At 49.7% G+C, this 15,396-nt stretch overlaps 1 protein-coding gene across 4 annotated transcripts in view; it reads right to left on the reverse strand.

The window, feature by feature from the left end:
- Nucleotides 1-15,396, reverse strand: part of LOC142589564 (ras-related protein Rab-37-like) — a 137,002-nt gene that overhangs the window by 85,931 nt on the left and 35,675 nt on the right. For 2 of the 4 annotated variants that reach the window (XM_075701028.1, XM_075701026.1), the window contains one exon: nucleotides 4,505-4,615. The exons of the other annotated variants lie outside the window; for them this stretch is intronic. In XM_075701028.1, coding sequence (XP_075557143.1) covers nucleotides 4,505-4,615 — 111 coding nt within the window. The remainder of the gene's footprint in view (nucleotides 1-4,504; nucleotides 4,616-15,396) is intronic. 4 annotated transcript variants of the gene reach the window in all.

Here is a 15,396-nt window from a genome sequence, read left to right on the forward strand (position 1 = left end):
TACAGTAGTAGAGCAGCAGCTTCCAGGTTTATTTTATGCAGACGACATTGTGTTACTAGCTAACAAGCAAAGTGATTTGCAACATCTAGCTAATATCTGTGGACAGGAAGGCAAGAATTTAGGATTGAAATTTAGTGTTAGAAAATCAGTTATTCAATGAAAACAGCGAACAGACAGTCGCAATACAGGGCCGGGAAATATTTCGGGTAAGAGCATATAAATACCTTGGTATATGGATAAACGAAGGCGACAGATATATGGAAACAGGAAAAAATAACATAAAGGGGAAGAAAAATGCAGCCATAACGAAGAACAGAGCGCTATGGGGTTACAATAGGCACGAGGTGCTCCGGGGTATGTGGAAATGTGTTATGGTTCCAGGACTTACTTTTGGAAATGCGGTTGTTTGCGTGAAAACAGGGGCACAATCAGGACTCGATGGCAACCAAAGGTCAGTGGGACGCCTCACATTGTGCGCTCACGGGGAGACTACAAATGAAGCTGTGCAGGGTGATATAGGCTGGACAAGTTATGAAGTGAGGGAAGCTCACAGTAAAATTGATTATGAAGAACGACTGAGGAAGATGGAAGAAAGTAAATGGGCTGGTAGAGTGTTGGGGTATTTGTACAGAAATATACATTGGACTCACAGTGGAAGAAAAGAACTAGGAAGCTTACCAGCAAATATGCGGCCTGTAGGGTGGGCAACATAGCAACAAAGAACGTCAAGCGGAAAGTCAGAGAGGCTGAAAGAATCTCATGGGTGGCGGCAATGGAAAAGAAACCTGCCATGAGTAACTACTTAAGAGGAAAAAACGAAATCAGGAAAGAAAAAACTTATGATAACTCAAAGGGAAGCTCATTACTTTTCCAAGTGAGATCAGGATGCCTTAGAACACGCACCTATAAAGCGAGATATAAGAAGGAAGGTGCATGTGCTTGCTGCTGTAAAACTAGGGAAACGATGGAGCGCCTTTTATTAGAATGTGAAGACATCTTCCCAGCGGTCGAATTAGGCACCACTGGCCTCCTTGAAGCTCTTGGGTTCAGCGAGAGCAGGGAAAAAGTAAACATGTCCGCAGTAGAGATTAGTAAGAGGCGATTGGAATATTTGTGGAAGAAAAGTAGGGAAACGACAAAAAAACGGAGAAATACAAAAGCAAAGTTCACAATAGGGGATCAAAAATTTGGTTGTGGGAGTTCATCGTCGTTTTTATTTTCTTGTGTTTAACCTAGGCACGACATCAGGTAGTCTAATAGCAAAAGCTTGGTCGCGCAACCCACCGCCCCGTTCCAAAGGGGACGCTCATAACATCCATCCATCTGTCCACTCCGCTACGCTAAACGCATAACTAAAACGTGAAAATCGCCCCCCACCCCCCCCTTCCGCTCCGCTGTGGCTTAGCGGGGCAACTCGGAGCGCAACGCACCGTAAGGACGCTCAAATAAAACACTCTAATCTCGGGCGTTTAAACTTCGCGCAGTCGATCAGCCGTTCAACTGCCCCCCCCCCTCCCCCTTTACGTCGACCACGTTCCTCAAGCTGCCCTTCCCACTTCGTATCACTTATCGGGCAGTCGTCCTTGCTAGCTGAAATCGTCAAATGCGTCAAGCGCGCCTGATGGTTCCACACCGCGAGCGCTTGAGAAGAATGAAAGAGGCGAAAGACACGCTATTTCCCTAAGGCACATCCATGCACACACAGGCAAGAGAGGAACCCTGGAGGCTATGGAAGCAGCGCCGCTGTGGTGCACTTCGCACACACACAGTCCACACGCAACTGTGGTGTCCACTGTGCGCCTTCGGCCGCCGCTATATCGATTATCGAGGTTCGACCGAGCTGCTACTGCAAGCGCAGCGCAGAGGTAATCTGCTCGCCGCAAAGCCCGTGCCGTGGTCCCCGCCGCGGATCCGAAGACCATTCGTCACGGGCACAAAAACGCAGTGGACGCTAAAGAAAATAAGGCCAGAAATAAACTGAGGCGAAAAAAAAAAAACGTGCAGATATATACTCCAGGGCAGCGCATTCGGAAAGAGGGGCAGAAGAAGCGCGGTCTGCAACTCGAGGCCAACTCCGCCGGGCACGACTTTGCACGGCTGCTGGCGCAAAAGGATACAGAGTCGACATACTTACCAGTCCGTTGGCGGGCTGCGGTCGTGCGATGGACACACGGTGCGCATCATTCACGTCGGCTTTGGCCTTCCTCCCGAAACGGGCGCGAATCTATCGGCGACGCACCCTCCGCGGATTGGGCGCACTTTCTCCTTCAGACGTCGCAGAGGCCCGGCGAAACCCTTGTTTGTTTGGCTCTCACTTCCAAGCTCAGAAGCAGTGAGTGCTGCGTTCCGTCTTCCCTGCCTTCGCATTAAGAAGTCTCTTCGCGATGCTCGCCTCAAGAATGGAATACCAACTCACCCGGCAAACCGTCCTTCAGAGATGAAGCGCGTAAATTGTATGTATTCCTCCGGGCGAATGCACACATACCGCTGGCGTTGCAATAAGGTAGAAACGGCAACTCTTATTCGCCAAGCACACCAAAGATTAAACATGACGAGTGGTCGGCAATCCGTCGAATGAAAAATTTTGAGGACGCTTAAGCTTCGCCTTCAAGAGAGGAACGCGACAGCATTCAAAGATACCCGACTGCTTCTCACGCTTCCCGGCAACTGCAGCTTATGTTAGCGTAACGTCTGCCGGGAAACGCTGGCAGCGAACACTATGCACGAAGGCGAGCTTTCTGGTAGAAACGCGGCCTGTTGCGTGGGCTGATCCCAAAGGTTGTGCACAGCCGCGCCAGAGAAATTACATCGTTTTCCCGTTTCTATTATTGTTTCGCACCTTTCATATTTAAGTCTGGGAAGTCTTAACATAAAAGGCATGCGCTGTCGGTATTTTGTTTCATGACGTTTGTTTGTGGACTGTCATTCTCAAAATTCCGTGGAATAACTTTGTCAAGAACGTAAGACAACGTATGAACAACTTTAGCGATAGAATGGTGTGGCAATATAACCCGCATATACCGCATGTCATATAGTAAGGCGTGGCATATATATATATATATATACACACACACGGAAGTTTTCGCTCACGGACAACTCCGCCGACGCCAGATTTTTCTGCGACACGGGGCCCTTAACGCTATCGTGTTGAAAGACGCACTAGAACGAACATTGAAAGTGTGCTAATTCCGAGATATATACCAGTGCCGCGGTGCGCTCTTCCATAACGTGAAATCTACGTAAACGAAGTTGTTTCGAGCGCTTCAGTGATACGCCAAATATCCAACACATCGAACGCGCAGCTTGTTCTTTAAAGGCATATTCGTATTACTCATGTTCTGCACACTTTTCGTCGACTTATTATTTTGCTAAGTTTATGCGCGCTGTAACAGGTCTTATCTCAAATACAAAAGCGAAAAGATACCGGCTGCGCCATGTAATTGAACGACCAGAAGGCAAGCGCACGTAACCTCGCCGCGTTAGAACCTATATGCTGTAATTCACTGCTGCTGATGTAATAATAGTCGATGGGTGATCGTAAAGTACTCGCCTATACGAGTTCCGCATCCAAACATGTTAGCGCGGTGGTCTCGACGGAGCGCGCGATATGTCAGCTTAGCGAAGCCGGAGTGTTTCGATTTCTTCGCCGCAATGCTTGGCTAATATCTGGCGAAGCAAACACGAACGGCAAATGAGGAGGGCCTAAAGCTTCGTTAAAGTTGTCGTATATTGCTCCGCCAGAGCGCTTCTCGTCAAGTGCAACGGACGCCTTAAACACTATCGGCGAGCGGTTTTAGTACTTCGCCGCAATGTTCGGCTAAAAAGCGGCGAAGCAAGCGCAACACTGACGGAACTGGATGGTTAAGTTCATTTCGTTGTACCGGTCGGATGAGAAGAAATTTTCCCCCGAGAGCGCAATAAAAAATAAGCCACTGACGGCGGCGAACATGCCCGCTCGGCACACGCCTCCACCTCGCCGTATAGCTCCAGCGAGGTCCCGTCTCTCACGCTCACCGCCCGGGAGAGCGCACTTCGGGCAGAAATCGCTGCCTTCTCTGGCTCCTCTTACTGGCCGAGTAACCAGCGAGGAGTTAAAACCGCCTATGCACAAACTATGCACAAACTAAAGTTGTTATTTTTTCGCGTTAGGACACCTACGTTGGAATTAAGATTGATTGATTGATTGATTGATTGATTGATTGATTGATTGATTGATTGATTGATTGATTGATTGATTGATTGATTGATTGATTGATTGATTGATTGATTGATTGACCGTATTTCTGTCACCGAGCAACACTTGAATGTGCGCCAGAGTGTAGCGCTGCGAACCAGCTTACGAGCTGAGCGCACTGTTCGCTCAGTGCCGGCGGCGGATGATTAGGGACTAGGAATGAGGAACTCGCCCATTAGCGAATATAACGGGCACCGCTAATACGCATGTACAGTGAAAAACCAAGGGCGAGCGACGCAAAGCGGGTCTTGCTGCCCATCGCGTGCTGACCCTGAAGTCCATGCCGACGGTGGAGATGTAGGCTCCGCTCAGGAACGAGCCGTCCTTGTAGCGGATCAGCAGGCACGTCTTTCCCACACCGGAGTCGCCCACCAGCATCACCTGCGAGCAGAGCAGCGCACGTTCGCTGTGTACGAGCACTGGGCAGCCGGACACAGAGCGAGCGCCTCGATCGACACTGCGCCGGAACGCACGCACGCGCGCTGGCAACAGAGCCACGTGTGCGGTGGCAACGGAAGCGCGCGACGCGTTCGCACCGGTACCGCAGACAATCGCGTGCACAGGACGCGAACAACACATTTGGCCGAGTGTGCGCAAATATGAGGCATAGCACGGGTCTTTACAACGGAGAAATCTTCGGAGACATACGTACACGTATATATACCACGTATATACAAATATATATTTCACGCCCTATACGCACAAGAATACACACTAATGCGTACACCCGTCAGCAAAAGCATACGTCCCAGAGGGTCGCCGGAAAAACTGAACTTCTTCGTAATTAATGTGCATAAAGTGAAATTGACGAGTGCCCTGGAAAGTTCGCGATACCATGGAAGTTTCGGCTGCAGTCCTCAATTTCAAGTAGTATTCACAGACAGATAAAAGAATCGGCTTTATCGCGCAATGCCTGGTCTATATACTCTTGCTCACGGGTGTACACTGACTGACTCATGCACATAAAAAAATATGGATGCTCAAGAATTTATATTACATTTGAGAGCACGCAGAATTGAAATCACTTAAAAACTAGGCCCAACAATTAATCTGCTGACAAGAATTCATATTCGGCAATGTGCACCAGTATAGTGACGGCTCACTAATGCAACAGTCTCCGCTCTGCTGAGTAGACCATAAATATAACCGTTTTGACGCAAGCAAGTAAGGAGGGAAGGGAATAAGGGAACTCCCCTTGTTCCCTTCCGTCCTTCCTTGTTTGCGCCAAATAGATCATATTTATGGTCGACTGGGCAGTATGAACCGACTAGCCCAGCAACATGTACTTCTGGATTACAAGTCTCCGTTCTCTTTGATAGAATAGGGTTTCAACGCATGCAGACAGTAGCGCTTGTGTTGTCGCCGCATGATAACGACACTGAGCATCGCATTTCAGAACGGTCTCGTTTCCTCTATCCGAGTCGCGGACGCACCATCTTACATGTACCGTGATCTAATGCAGCGCAGTCACCTACGGGTGTGCCAAAAGGTGGTTTATTCCATGGTGCCACCTCGTGCACTCTATCGCGGAGACACCCAACCAGCAGAAGCGCTACGTCATCTGGCGGTGCACAAGAGCGTTAACTTGGCGCCCAAAATTGCGAGTGATGGTTCCCTCAAATGTAAACCGAAGTTACACTTTAGTACAAAACCGCCTTTAAGGGACAAAAAGACGACAGGCGCAAGCTGCTCCAACTGATTATGCCTGTCATACCTCTGATCGGAGTAACAGTTAGTGGCGCAGTGCTAAGCTTTAACGCAAAGCAGTCCTTGCACAAGCTCTGCCGAATGCACGCCGCGTTATCTCCCTCTCTCTCTCTCTTTCAAAGCGAAGCCGAGCGTGCCACACGGCGTCAGCGCCATACGCGCGCGCTCTGTGCGCGCGTGAATGCGTGTACACTCGCCCAGATACTGGCGTTATAAACACGCGCGCTCCAGCAGTGCCGCAGCGATAGCCGGGTGGCGGGTCTCAGTGAGGCGGGAGACGCGTACAGTGCGCTGGTGGCGGCGCCGCATTCCGCCGTCTGGCGCCTAATTATCTCGCCGCCACCAGAGCCGCGAATCGGCAAAGCCGCCGCCGCATGCCTGCGCCGACCTCCCCTTTGCCGAGGTCCACGCGCAGACACACTCGAACTACAGCGGCATGTGCGTGTAAAGGGAGGAGAGGGGGGGGGGGGAGCAGGCACGTGCATATTTTGTCTGCGCTAACGCACTAACACGCGCAATGCCTTCTTGCAGCTGGAAAAGGACTCTAACATCTACATCGCCGCCAGAGCTTCCTCCTCAGCCCTATAGCTGCACCCTTTCTCAATATGTATATCGGACTTGTGCCTCTAGCGTTTTCTTCGCCGTTAGCAAACTTGAACCACAGGGCTAGCTAACCTGCGCTCTGTGCTCTCAGTAGATAGCCAAAGAGTGCACCTTGAGCCACCTACGCGACAAAATGATTCAGGCACGAAGCGGAACCAAAGGACAGCGGTGGGGCTTTTTATACGGCGTTAGTAGACACGTTGACGACTTCAGCTGAGGTTCACGGTAGTTTACTGGGAACAGAGGTCATAAGCTTCGATGCGCAAGAGAAAACGTACAAAACACCGCACTCCCACATTAAGGTATTCTTCTGGGAAGAACACCTCAGCGAACAGCCTCAGCGCGTGCGCAAACCAAGTGCTCAGCGCAAAAATGACAGGTGCTCTTATAACATAGTAACAGGTAAGGAAAATGCCCTTTATCGCATCTTCTCTCTCTCTCTCTCTCTCTCTCTCTCTCTCTCTCTCTCTCTCTCTCTCTCTCTCTCTGTTTTATTGAACAATTCTAACCGCTCATATAGTGCCGTAGGTTATTTAGAAGTGAAGTAATAGGAAGCAAGCGCTTCCAACTTTACCACGTGATTTCCCAGTTAACTCCTAACGTCGGCTGAGAGCGAACATATCAAGACCATAAATAATCTCCACATGCAATCTTTTCACACCTTTGTCAACTAATTTAGGGCTCGCAATTATAGCAGACAGTCGTTAAGGGTCCCGCTATTATCGCTACTGTGTCAGCGGAACATGTGGCAATTTCAGCTCGACACCTCTATACTGTAGCTTTGAGAATTCACTGCAAGTAAGTTTACGAAAATAACCTTCAATGACACGCGGAGAGAACACCGAAAATCACGTTCACATAAGTGCCGCCAGCCTGCGCTTCCAAATTTCCCGGCAACTTGGTTGATCAATGCTACAGAAAGCCATAACACAATTCCGCATAAAAAAGAATTGTTCACCATTATTTCTGCTCATGGAGAGCACATTTGTATAAAAAAACAATAAAATGTTATTTGAGTTATAATTAGTACATGTGGTAATTACATGTACTCGGTTTTCTGAATTAACCAGAAGTGAAAATTCGCTCCAGTACATTAAGGAGGCTACCATGCGCTTTCCGTTAAATTTGCCGCCGCGTTAAATCAGCATGTTGAGCTATCGCGCTTAGTGTATCAAAAACGATACGTTGGGGGTTAGTGTTAAGTGTTTTATTACATTATACTATAAATTTTGGGCGACCCACCAGAATTCACACGTGCCCCAGCGTGCGCAAACGTGTTCGCCTCTATATTTACGTTCCGGTCTCTGCTCATCCTCTGCACACGCGGAAGAAAGCACGGACGGAGAACGGCAAAACGCGAATGCGAGATAAGAAGAGTACTGACGCGAGATTTTGCGTTTGTCTTTTAAAGACGAGGTATATTTTGGCGAGTTACTTTTCCGTATGGGGTAAGTGTGTTTCCCTGACCTCTTTCGTGGACCGATCCCAGAGATTGTGAAGCCTAACTATAAGTGCCATTGTGGTCACTGGGTATGTGATGACTATGATGATGATGATAATAATAATAACAATAATGACAATGATAACGACGATCACGACGACAAAATTTGGAAGGCAATTCAACTTCTACCTGACGTCGATCAAACGTTGTAGCTCCAGCGCGGCCTTCGCAATAAATTATATGGTTCACACACCCAATCCTTACCCCCAGCTCACTCAGAAAGGCTACGTCTTTCATCGACGTCAAGTAGAAGATGAATCACCTTCATTTTTTACGTCTTCTTTTAATGCGATAGCATTACACACCCACTTTGGAAGGCATACATCCAACGAAACTCGAGTTGTGTCGAGCGTATACGGGATCGCGCCACGCGTATACGCTCGAAATCGCAAAGGACAGGCGAGGCACGAGAAACTCCACGTTGACAAACTCCTGCAAGGTCGCCCGTGACGCAGTCTTGAGTATGCTATTCGCACATACTGAAGAGCCGTGTCCTGGCCTTTAGGTTCTTGAATTAAACTGCAGCGCACAGAAAAGGCACGGGTAGTTAACAAACGAGCGCCGTTTTCATGAAAACTTCCCGTGTCCTTCGTGCTTTGTGCGCGCTGTAGTTAAAACCAAGAATGATAACACGCCCACAGCAAATTTCAAATTCTGGCCTAGTTCTTTTTAAGTTTAAGCTATCCCTTAGAAAGAAAATAAAAGACACTCGCAAGCGTCAAACAGCTAAATTATTTACTGCAGTATTTACGAAGGAGTTTCGGCACCCGGGAGGTGGATTTTTCATGACGTCGTAATACACCGACTCGCTCTGTTGCCGCGATCGCGGCGGCTGGCACACGAGCGCTACATAACCACAGAAACGCACGCTGCACCCTATAGTCTCTAGCTTGCAATTTGTAAATCTGCAGCGAAACGACGGAGGAACTGTTGTTCGCTGTCGCGGTGACGCCGATGACGCCGCGTCCTGCATTGCCAGACGACTTTAGTATCAAATTTCCGACCTCAATTCTTACTAAGTGTCATCCACTTGGGTGCGAGAAGAGGGCGGTATAAAGTTTCTACGCCCTCTAAATTGCGCGATCGGTGCTCTTTTAATGCCCCGAAAGGAAATACGCGTGCCTTTAACTCGCGTCGCACGGGAGGTCACGGCAAAAGTGGCAGCCCAGTGACACCGACACGCACCGAATGATCGACAGCACGCAGCGGCGGTGTCACCGCACGACGTCGAAGTTGCCAGCCACGCCCTTCCAACGGAAGCGACAAGGTGGCGCGCCCACTGCGCAAAACTTCTCAGCGCGAAGCCTATGACACCTCCCCCCCACCCCCATTCCGCCTCCAAAGCAGCGACGCCCCCTTGTAATCAATCAACGAACCAATAAACCCATCAGTCTAGCGGTACATTACGCGCCACGTGCTCGCCCGAACTGCGGCAAACGGCGCGTCATTTGGGTGGGATGCATTTCACTCGCGTGACGTGCCGATATAGACGCACTTACCTCCCCTCCCCTTCATTACAGCCTCGGCGAGCTCTTCGCTGTCTGCAGCGCGAGCGATGCGATGGTGGGCACAGGATTCCTTGCCCTGAGGCGACGCCGAAGCTGAGAACGACGAGGTGGCCGAACGACAACGCGACAAACGAAAACGACTTCGTGATGACGACTGTCGGCCGCTGTCGTCGTCATGGAACAGGCAGAAACAGAAAAAGAAAGAACTCGCTAAGCACGAAGTCCCGCGATCAAATCCCCCTGTTGGTGGTAACCCTAATCCAGCCTATGCCTGCAGGACGCGTCCGGGTGACGCGTCGTCGCTTCCGACTGCTCAAAGGTTTAAAGAAGCGCAACAGCTCTCGTTGAGGCACGCATTTCTTTCCGTGCTTCCCTCCCTGTTTTATAGTGACGGATCGATCACATCGACCAGTTCTGGGGGTGCTGTGTTTGTTGCGATTCAGGACGTCACATGTCACGACGTGCGCAGCTGCAGAACTCACGGCTCTGCACAGTGCGCTTCAATTTATTGACACAGAGAGTTCTGGCACATGGGCCGTATTTTCCGACTCGAGACCGGCTTTGCACAGCATGCAATCAATTCTCAGACGTGGAGCTTACGAACAAACAGCTAACATACGAAATCGTCAAACTTCATGACGACGTCAAACAGAAAGAGCATCACATTATTTTCCAGTGGCTACCTGGCCATTTGGGGGATCAGTGGAAATGATCGAGCAGACAAAGCTGCCCGAGAGTCCCATCAACAACAACAACAGCGTTTCCGTTCCTCTTTCCAGGACAGACGCTGCAAGGCAGCTTCGTCACCTGGCACGCAAGCTCTCATTAACAGAGTGGAACACCGCAAATATAAGGCGCACCAGGTTGTACAAACTGAACCCTTCGCTCTAACTCCGTCCTCCACCCGGGCTTCACCGACGTGAGGCATCGCTTCTATACCAGCTGTGGTTGAGAGTGGCTTTCACGAAGGCGTGCACTAATTTGATTGGAATGACCGACAGTGCAGCATGTGACGTCTGCGGCGTGGAAGAGAACATCGAACATTTATTGCGCCATTGTCATCGACTTCAGTCGGAAAGACAAACATTATCGCATTGCGACGACTCGACGATCGGCCATTTGTGCAGGTGCTATTTGTATACCGTCCCCATCGTTCGTCGGCCCACAAAGCTGTGAAGGCACTTTTGTCTTTCTTGAGGGCGACCGGCCTGTTGACTCGCTCGGGCACTCCGCGTGCGTGCACGAGCTCACCACGGCTTTCCTCTCCCTCCCCTCCCTCTCTCTTTCTATTCCCTCTTTCCCGTCTCCCAGAGCCAACCAGACGCATTTCTGGCTAACATCCCTGCCTTCTCTCTTTATTTCCTCCTCCTCCTCCTTGTTTGATTGATTTACGAGTTTTTAACGTCCCTAAGCCACGCCTGGTCCACGAGAAACGTTCAGACCTATTTCAGCCTCCGTTGTTTCTTCAAAGTGCGTCATTGCACGCATTTTCTTTCGTCATCCCAAACGCGCTCGACCAGGCAATGCGGTTGCGACATCGTCGATGTTCGGCCAGTCATTCGGAGTCGTGATGTGTTGCTCTTTCCTTTTGGTCCATTCCGCTGCGAACTTGCCCACTGTATTCTCCCGCATAGACAGACCTAGCTTTCGCATTCAACGACGCGCTTGTGCACATCCTTATGCAAATGAGATGGCGACCAAGGCCGCTTGCAGATCTCCTGCGCGACGGCAGATGCTGTTGCGTCGTATGGGTTCTCAGAACGTGGGCAAGATCGTAAGAATTTCCTGTACCTCTCAGCACCGGTAGCGGATCAAGAGCAGTTATGACCAGTAGGACAATATACGCGAGCAGTATCAGTATTCGGGACCCTAAAGTGATTTGCGTACGGCGGCTTTGGGGGCACACAAAACAGCAGAAGTTTTGAATTTTTAATAAGGTATCGCGACAGTTTTGTCACTGGCGGTTTGCTTTTTCCGTGTGCTGCGGCATTACGGCTACAAATCGAGGCTACGATATAGAAGATCGCACAAAATAAGTGCCTTCGACAACCGTACGTCGTTGCTTTTAATATAGAACTTTGAGTGGTAATAAATTAACAGCGAATAATCTATTGCGCTTAGGTCTGTGTGGCTAACTTGCCTGCAGTTATCGGCCAAGGCAGCCCAGATACGCCAGCCAAAAACCTTGCCGCTTTAGACAACCGATTTAGAAAAGTGCGGCGATCTATAGTTCAGTCTTTGTAATTTAAACGAGATGAAAGCGATAGCCTACATGATGATTCGTTTTTCACGAACGCTAAGAGTAACTTTTAAATAAGTAAGGTCAGATTTAAAAATAAGATTTGTTGCTAGGCTGGAGCCGCCACTTTGATGGGCGCAGCCGTGTTCACACAAAACTTTCCGGTCAAAGTGGGTATAGTGTAGCGCGTAACTAGAGCAGTTGGAAGCAGCGCTCCTCCCGCGTATTACTTGTACGGAAAATATAAATTTGCTTTGAAGATGAATGAACAAAATACAAATAAAAATAATTAGAACAAGAATTTCGGTCAAGTTTGGACTACGCAAAACCAAAGCTCCTCTCGTATCGGGCGCGTGCGCAGTGGTCACGACGCTATTTCTTTCGGGTCACGCTTGTATATAGCCCGTATGCTATCTCTACCGGCTATTATCGTCTGCTTGGCGACAATAACTGACCATAAGCGAAACGTAAAGCGCGCGTCGCATAAAGGAAACGCAGGCGTATACAGCCGATTAAAGATGCATATATAGAGGAAGCGCGAAATTCGCGATACGATCAAATGAAGAAACGGGCATCTGTAGGACGCGTAACTGTGCCCGGCATGGGCGGACGGCAACGTGCGCAGCTGCGCCGGGGGGGCGAGCGCGACGACGAGGTCGAGCGCCGCGCAGCTGCGGCGTGGGAATGAGAGCAGGCACGCGCGTGCAGGACGCCGATAAAGCAGCTGGTCGACGGCGGCAGCCGCGCCGCCTCATGTGCCGGGGGAGGGGAGTGAATTGGGGGGTTCGCGATGTTGGTAAACACGATGTTCCGACCCTCGGCGCGGATTTGAAGGCGCGCACGTGTGCAGCCGCGTTTCCCGAAATCACGACTCGGAGGGCCGAGCTTGGTGTGGCTCGACCTGCGCGCGAATACAGCAGGCGACGCTAAATATCGGCTATATACGAAGGACGGAAACACTTGTCTCGCTGCTCGCGTTCGCGGCCAGAAAATAGCGCGCCGACTATGAAATAAAGCTTCGTAACTTTGTCTCCTACTTTTCTGTGGCAAATTGTGACGTATTCATCGCAAGGAAGGCGTCGCAGATGTTTACCGCCGAACGAGCGGACCGACACGATTCTGCGAGCGATCGGCGATTCTCCGGCCACGGCGCACCGGTCGCGCGCTCGCGACCAAAACGTTGCTACGTCGCATTACTGGAAGTACGAACGTGCGCAGGCGGTACGTGACTTGACGTCACCTTAGGTCCACGAGCTGTAGTTGCATACGGGAGGCATCGCAGGTCAAAAACAACTGCAGCGCGAAACGCGTCGAGAGAGACTTCTACTTCTACATAGCTTCCGCAGCGTTGTCTGCGAAGTACGGAAGGGAGCATGGTTCGTCCTGGCGAGTTACAAAAAACCACGTTTTTCTTTTATTATTCTTTTTTTTCTGGAAGCATCATATCTCACAACAGACAGCGACACTGAGGGAATGCACACACGAGAAGGACTCGAGAGGGCCGGTAGGTATATAGTGATGAGCTCCGACGTACGGGAATGAGAAAGAATTAAAAAAAAACGGAAATAACGTAGTTGTGTTCTTAGACGTGCGAGTGAAAAGCAACAACGAACAGCACGAAAACAAAGAGCGTCTAGATTGGCCTAATCGTTGTTTCGTTATAGACTTGTTCCAACTCTGTCTTGCTTTTCATTAATCTAATTTTATAGCTTAGATTTTGGTATAGCCAAGGCTCTTCTGTGGACGAACTCCCGATATTTCGGGGCTCATAAACGGGAAAAAGTAGAAACTAACAAACAATAATGCGCGATATCAAGAAACCTGGGGTTACAATTCAGCACGTGCTACTTCCGCTGTTTCGCATAATTATCCCAAACCTATAAATAAATAACGAATCGCCAACGACAAGGAGACGCTCGCGTATACCAGGCATCATGCTTAACGCATTTTGCTTCCATTTTATTCGCTAGTGCAAGCTTCACGCACGCAAATTTAAATTCTGAACACGCGAGTCACAAAGTGCGTAAACACTGCGTCACTTTGATTATTGAAGCGTACTTAACGTTCCTCTCAACTGATGCCCGTGTATTGCGGTTAACGTCACTCTCTTAGCGCACTCCAGTGAACACGGAGCGAGACAAATCCCTTTGTCGAAACGGATGGGCACATCGACATTCCTTGTTCAACGACTGTTGATCACTTCAAGCTTCTACCTTCCCGTAAACTTCTGTCTCGTTTGAATACCACAGAAAACACTGTTCGCAACGGACGTTCCTGGTGCGGACATAGATGGGCAGCCCTTCTTTCGGGGACAGCACGTTTTGTAGGCGACCCTTGTGACTGAGCTCCCAACTGACGCTCTAATTAAAAACAAGTAAACAAGCGGGAAGGCGACATCTTTAGAACTATCGTACTTTGCAATGGACGCAACGCGATACTTTAGTGGCGGTCTTGAATACAGCGATATTACGGGTAAGAATCCGTTAAATTGTTGGGACCCTAATCGCAAAGGACGATTCGAAGGCAATAAAGAGGTCAATCATTATTGCATAGAATTGAGTGTCATGATGGATCATAATATCTAGCCTTCCCACGCGCCTTTTTTTTTTTTTTTAATGCACACGGAGCCTCTAACAAACGCTCTGCTGGGTGAACAGTGACGACTACAGATTAGAAAAAGACGGCGTAGTTTTCAGAGAAAGAAAATTGTTTACCCGGTGCGAGAGATAGAGAGAGAAAAAGAAGAGAGGAAAGGCAGGGAGGTTCACCAGACGCGCGTCCGATTTGCTACCCTACACTGGGCAAAGGGTACAGGCATGAAAATATACCCGGTGAAATTTTTTCGCGAGCTCCCAGCTCACGTCAGAAAAGAAACCGAAAAAGCGCAATAAAAGCCCGCGAACGCTTTTTGCGACCAGCTAGCATTAAAGTAATCGTGCTCAGACTTGCTACAGTCCTTCGACAGGCCACTGCGCGTGTTCTGCCGCCTCAGCAACTACTTTTGAGGCTATAAGCGGCCACGTATCTTGGTTGGCTCGGCGCAACGCTTTCATCTGCCGCCATCTGGAGACAGGCAGCCGAGGTCTGCAGTTTCCTCCTCAGCAGCAACATATCATTCTGTTTATCATCGGCATCACAGCCCTAACGACTTCGGTGTACGCGAAGCGCATAGATTAAGTAGCCATTACGGCTAAATTACGAACCTATTTCCTCGAAATAAACAGCAAAAAAAATGAAGTAAAGGCAAACAACGACGGCAGCAGACAAGGACCCAGGGGCGACTTCGGAAGCCATCAGCTCTCGAGTGCCTCGCCAAAAGCGTGCATCGGTGCGGCAGCCGCACCTGTCGTAAAAACAGCGCGAGGTCGCTGACACGCGACCGAATCTCCTGAATGGTTAGCGCATCAACGACGCCCGGAAGGGATAGTGTGGCCAATACTCTGGCAAATTGCGAGTCCCCCTTACGCGCGACTCAACGGCGCAGTCACTTGCCGACACCGCCTATACACACACCTTCTAGAACGCTGCACCGTGAAAGAGAAACGGTGAACAGCCTGCCTGCCTGCCTGCCTGCCTGCCTGCGCACACCTCACTCCAGACATGC

Source organism: Dermacentor variabilis, chromosome 8 (assembly GCF_050947875.1).
Source record: "Dermacentor variabilis isolate Ectoservices chromosome 8, ASM5094787v1, whole genome shotgun sequence".
NCBI lineage: Eukaryota > Metazoa > Arthropoda > Arachnida > Ixodida > Ixodidae > Dermacentor > Dermacentor variabilis.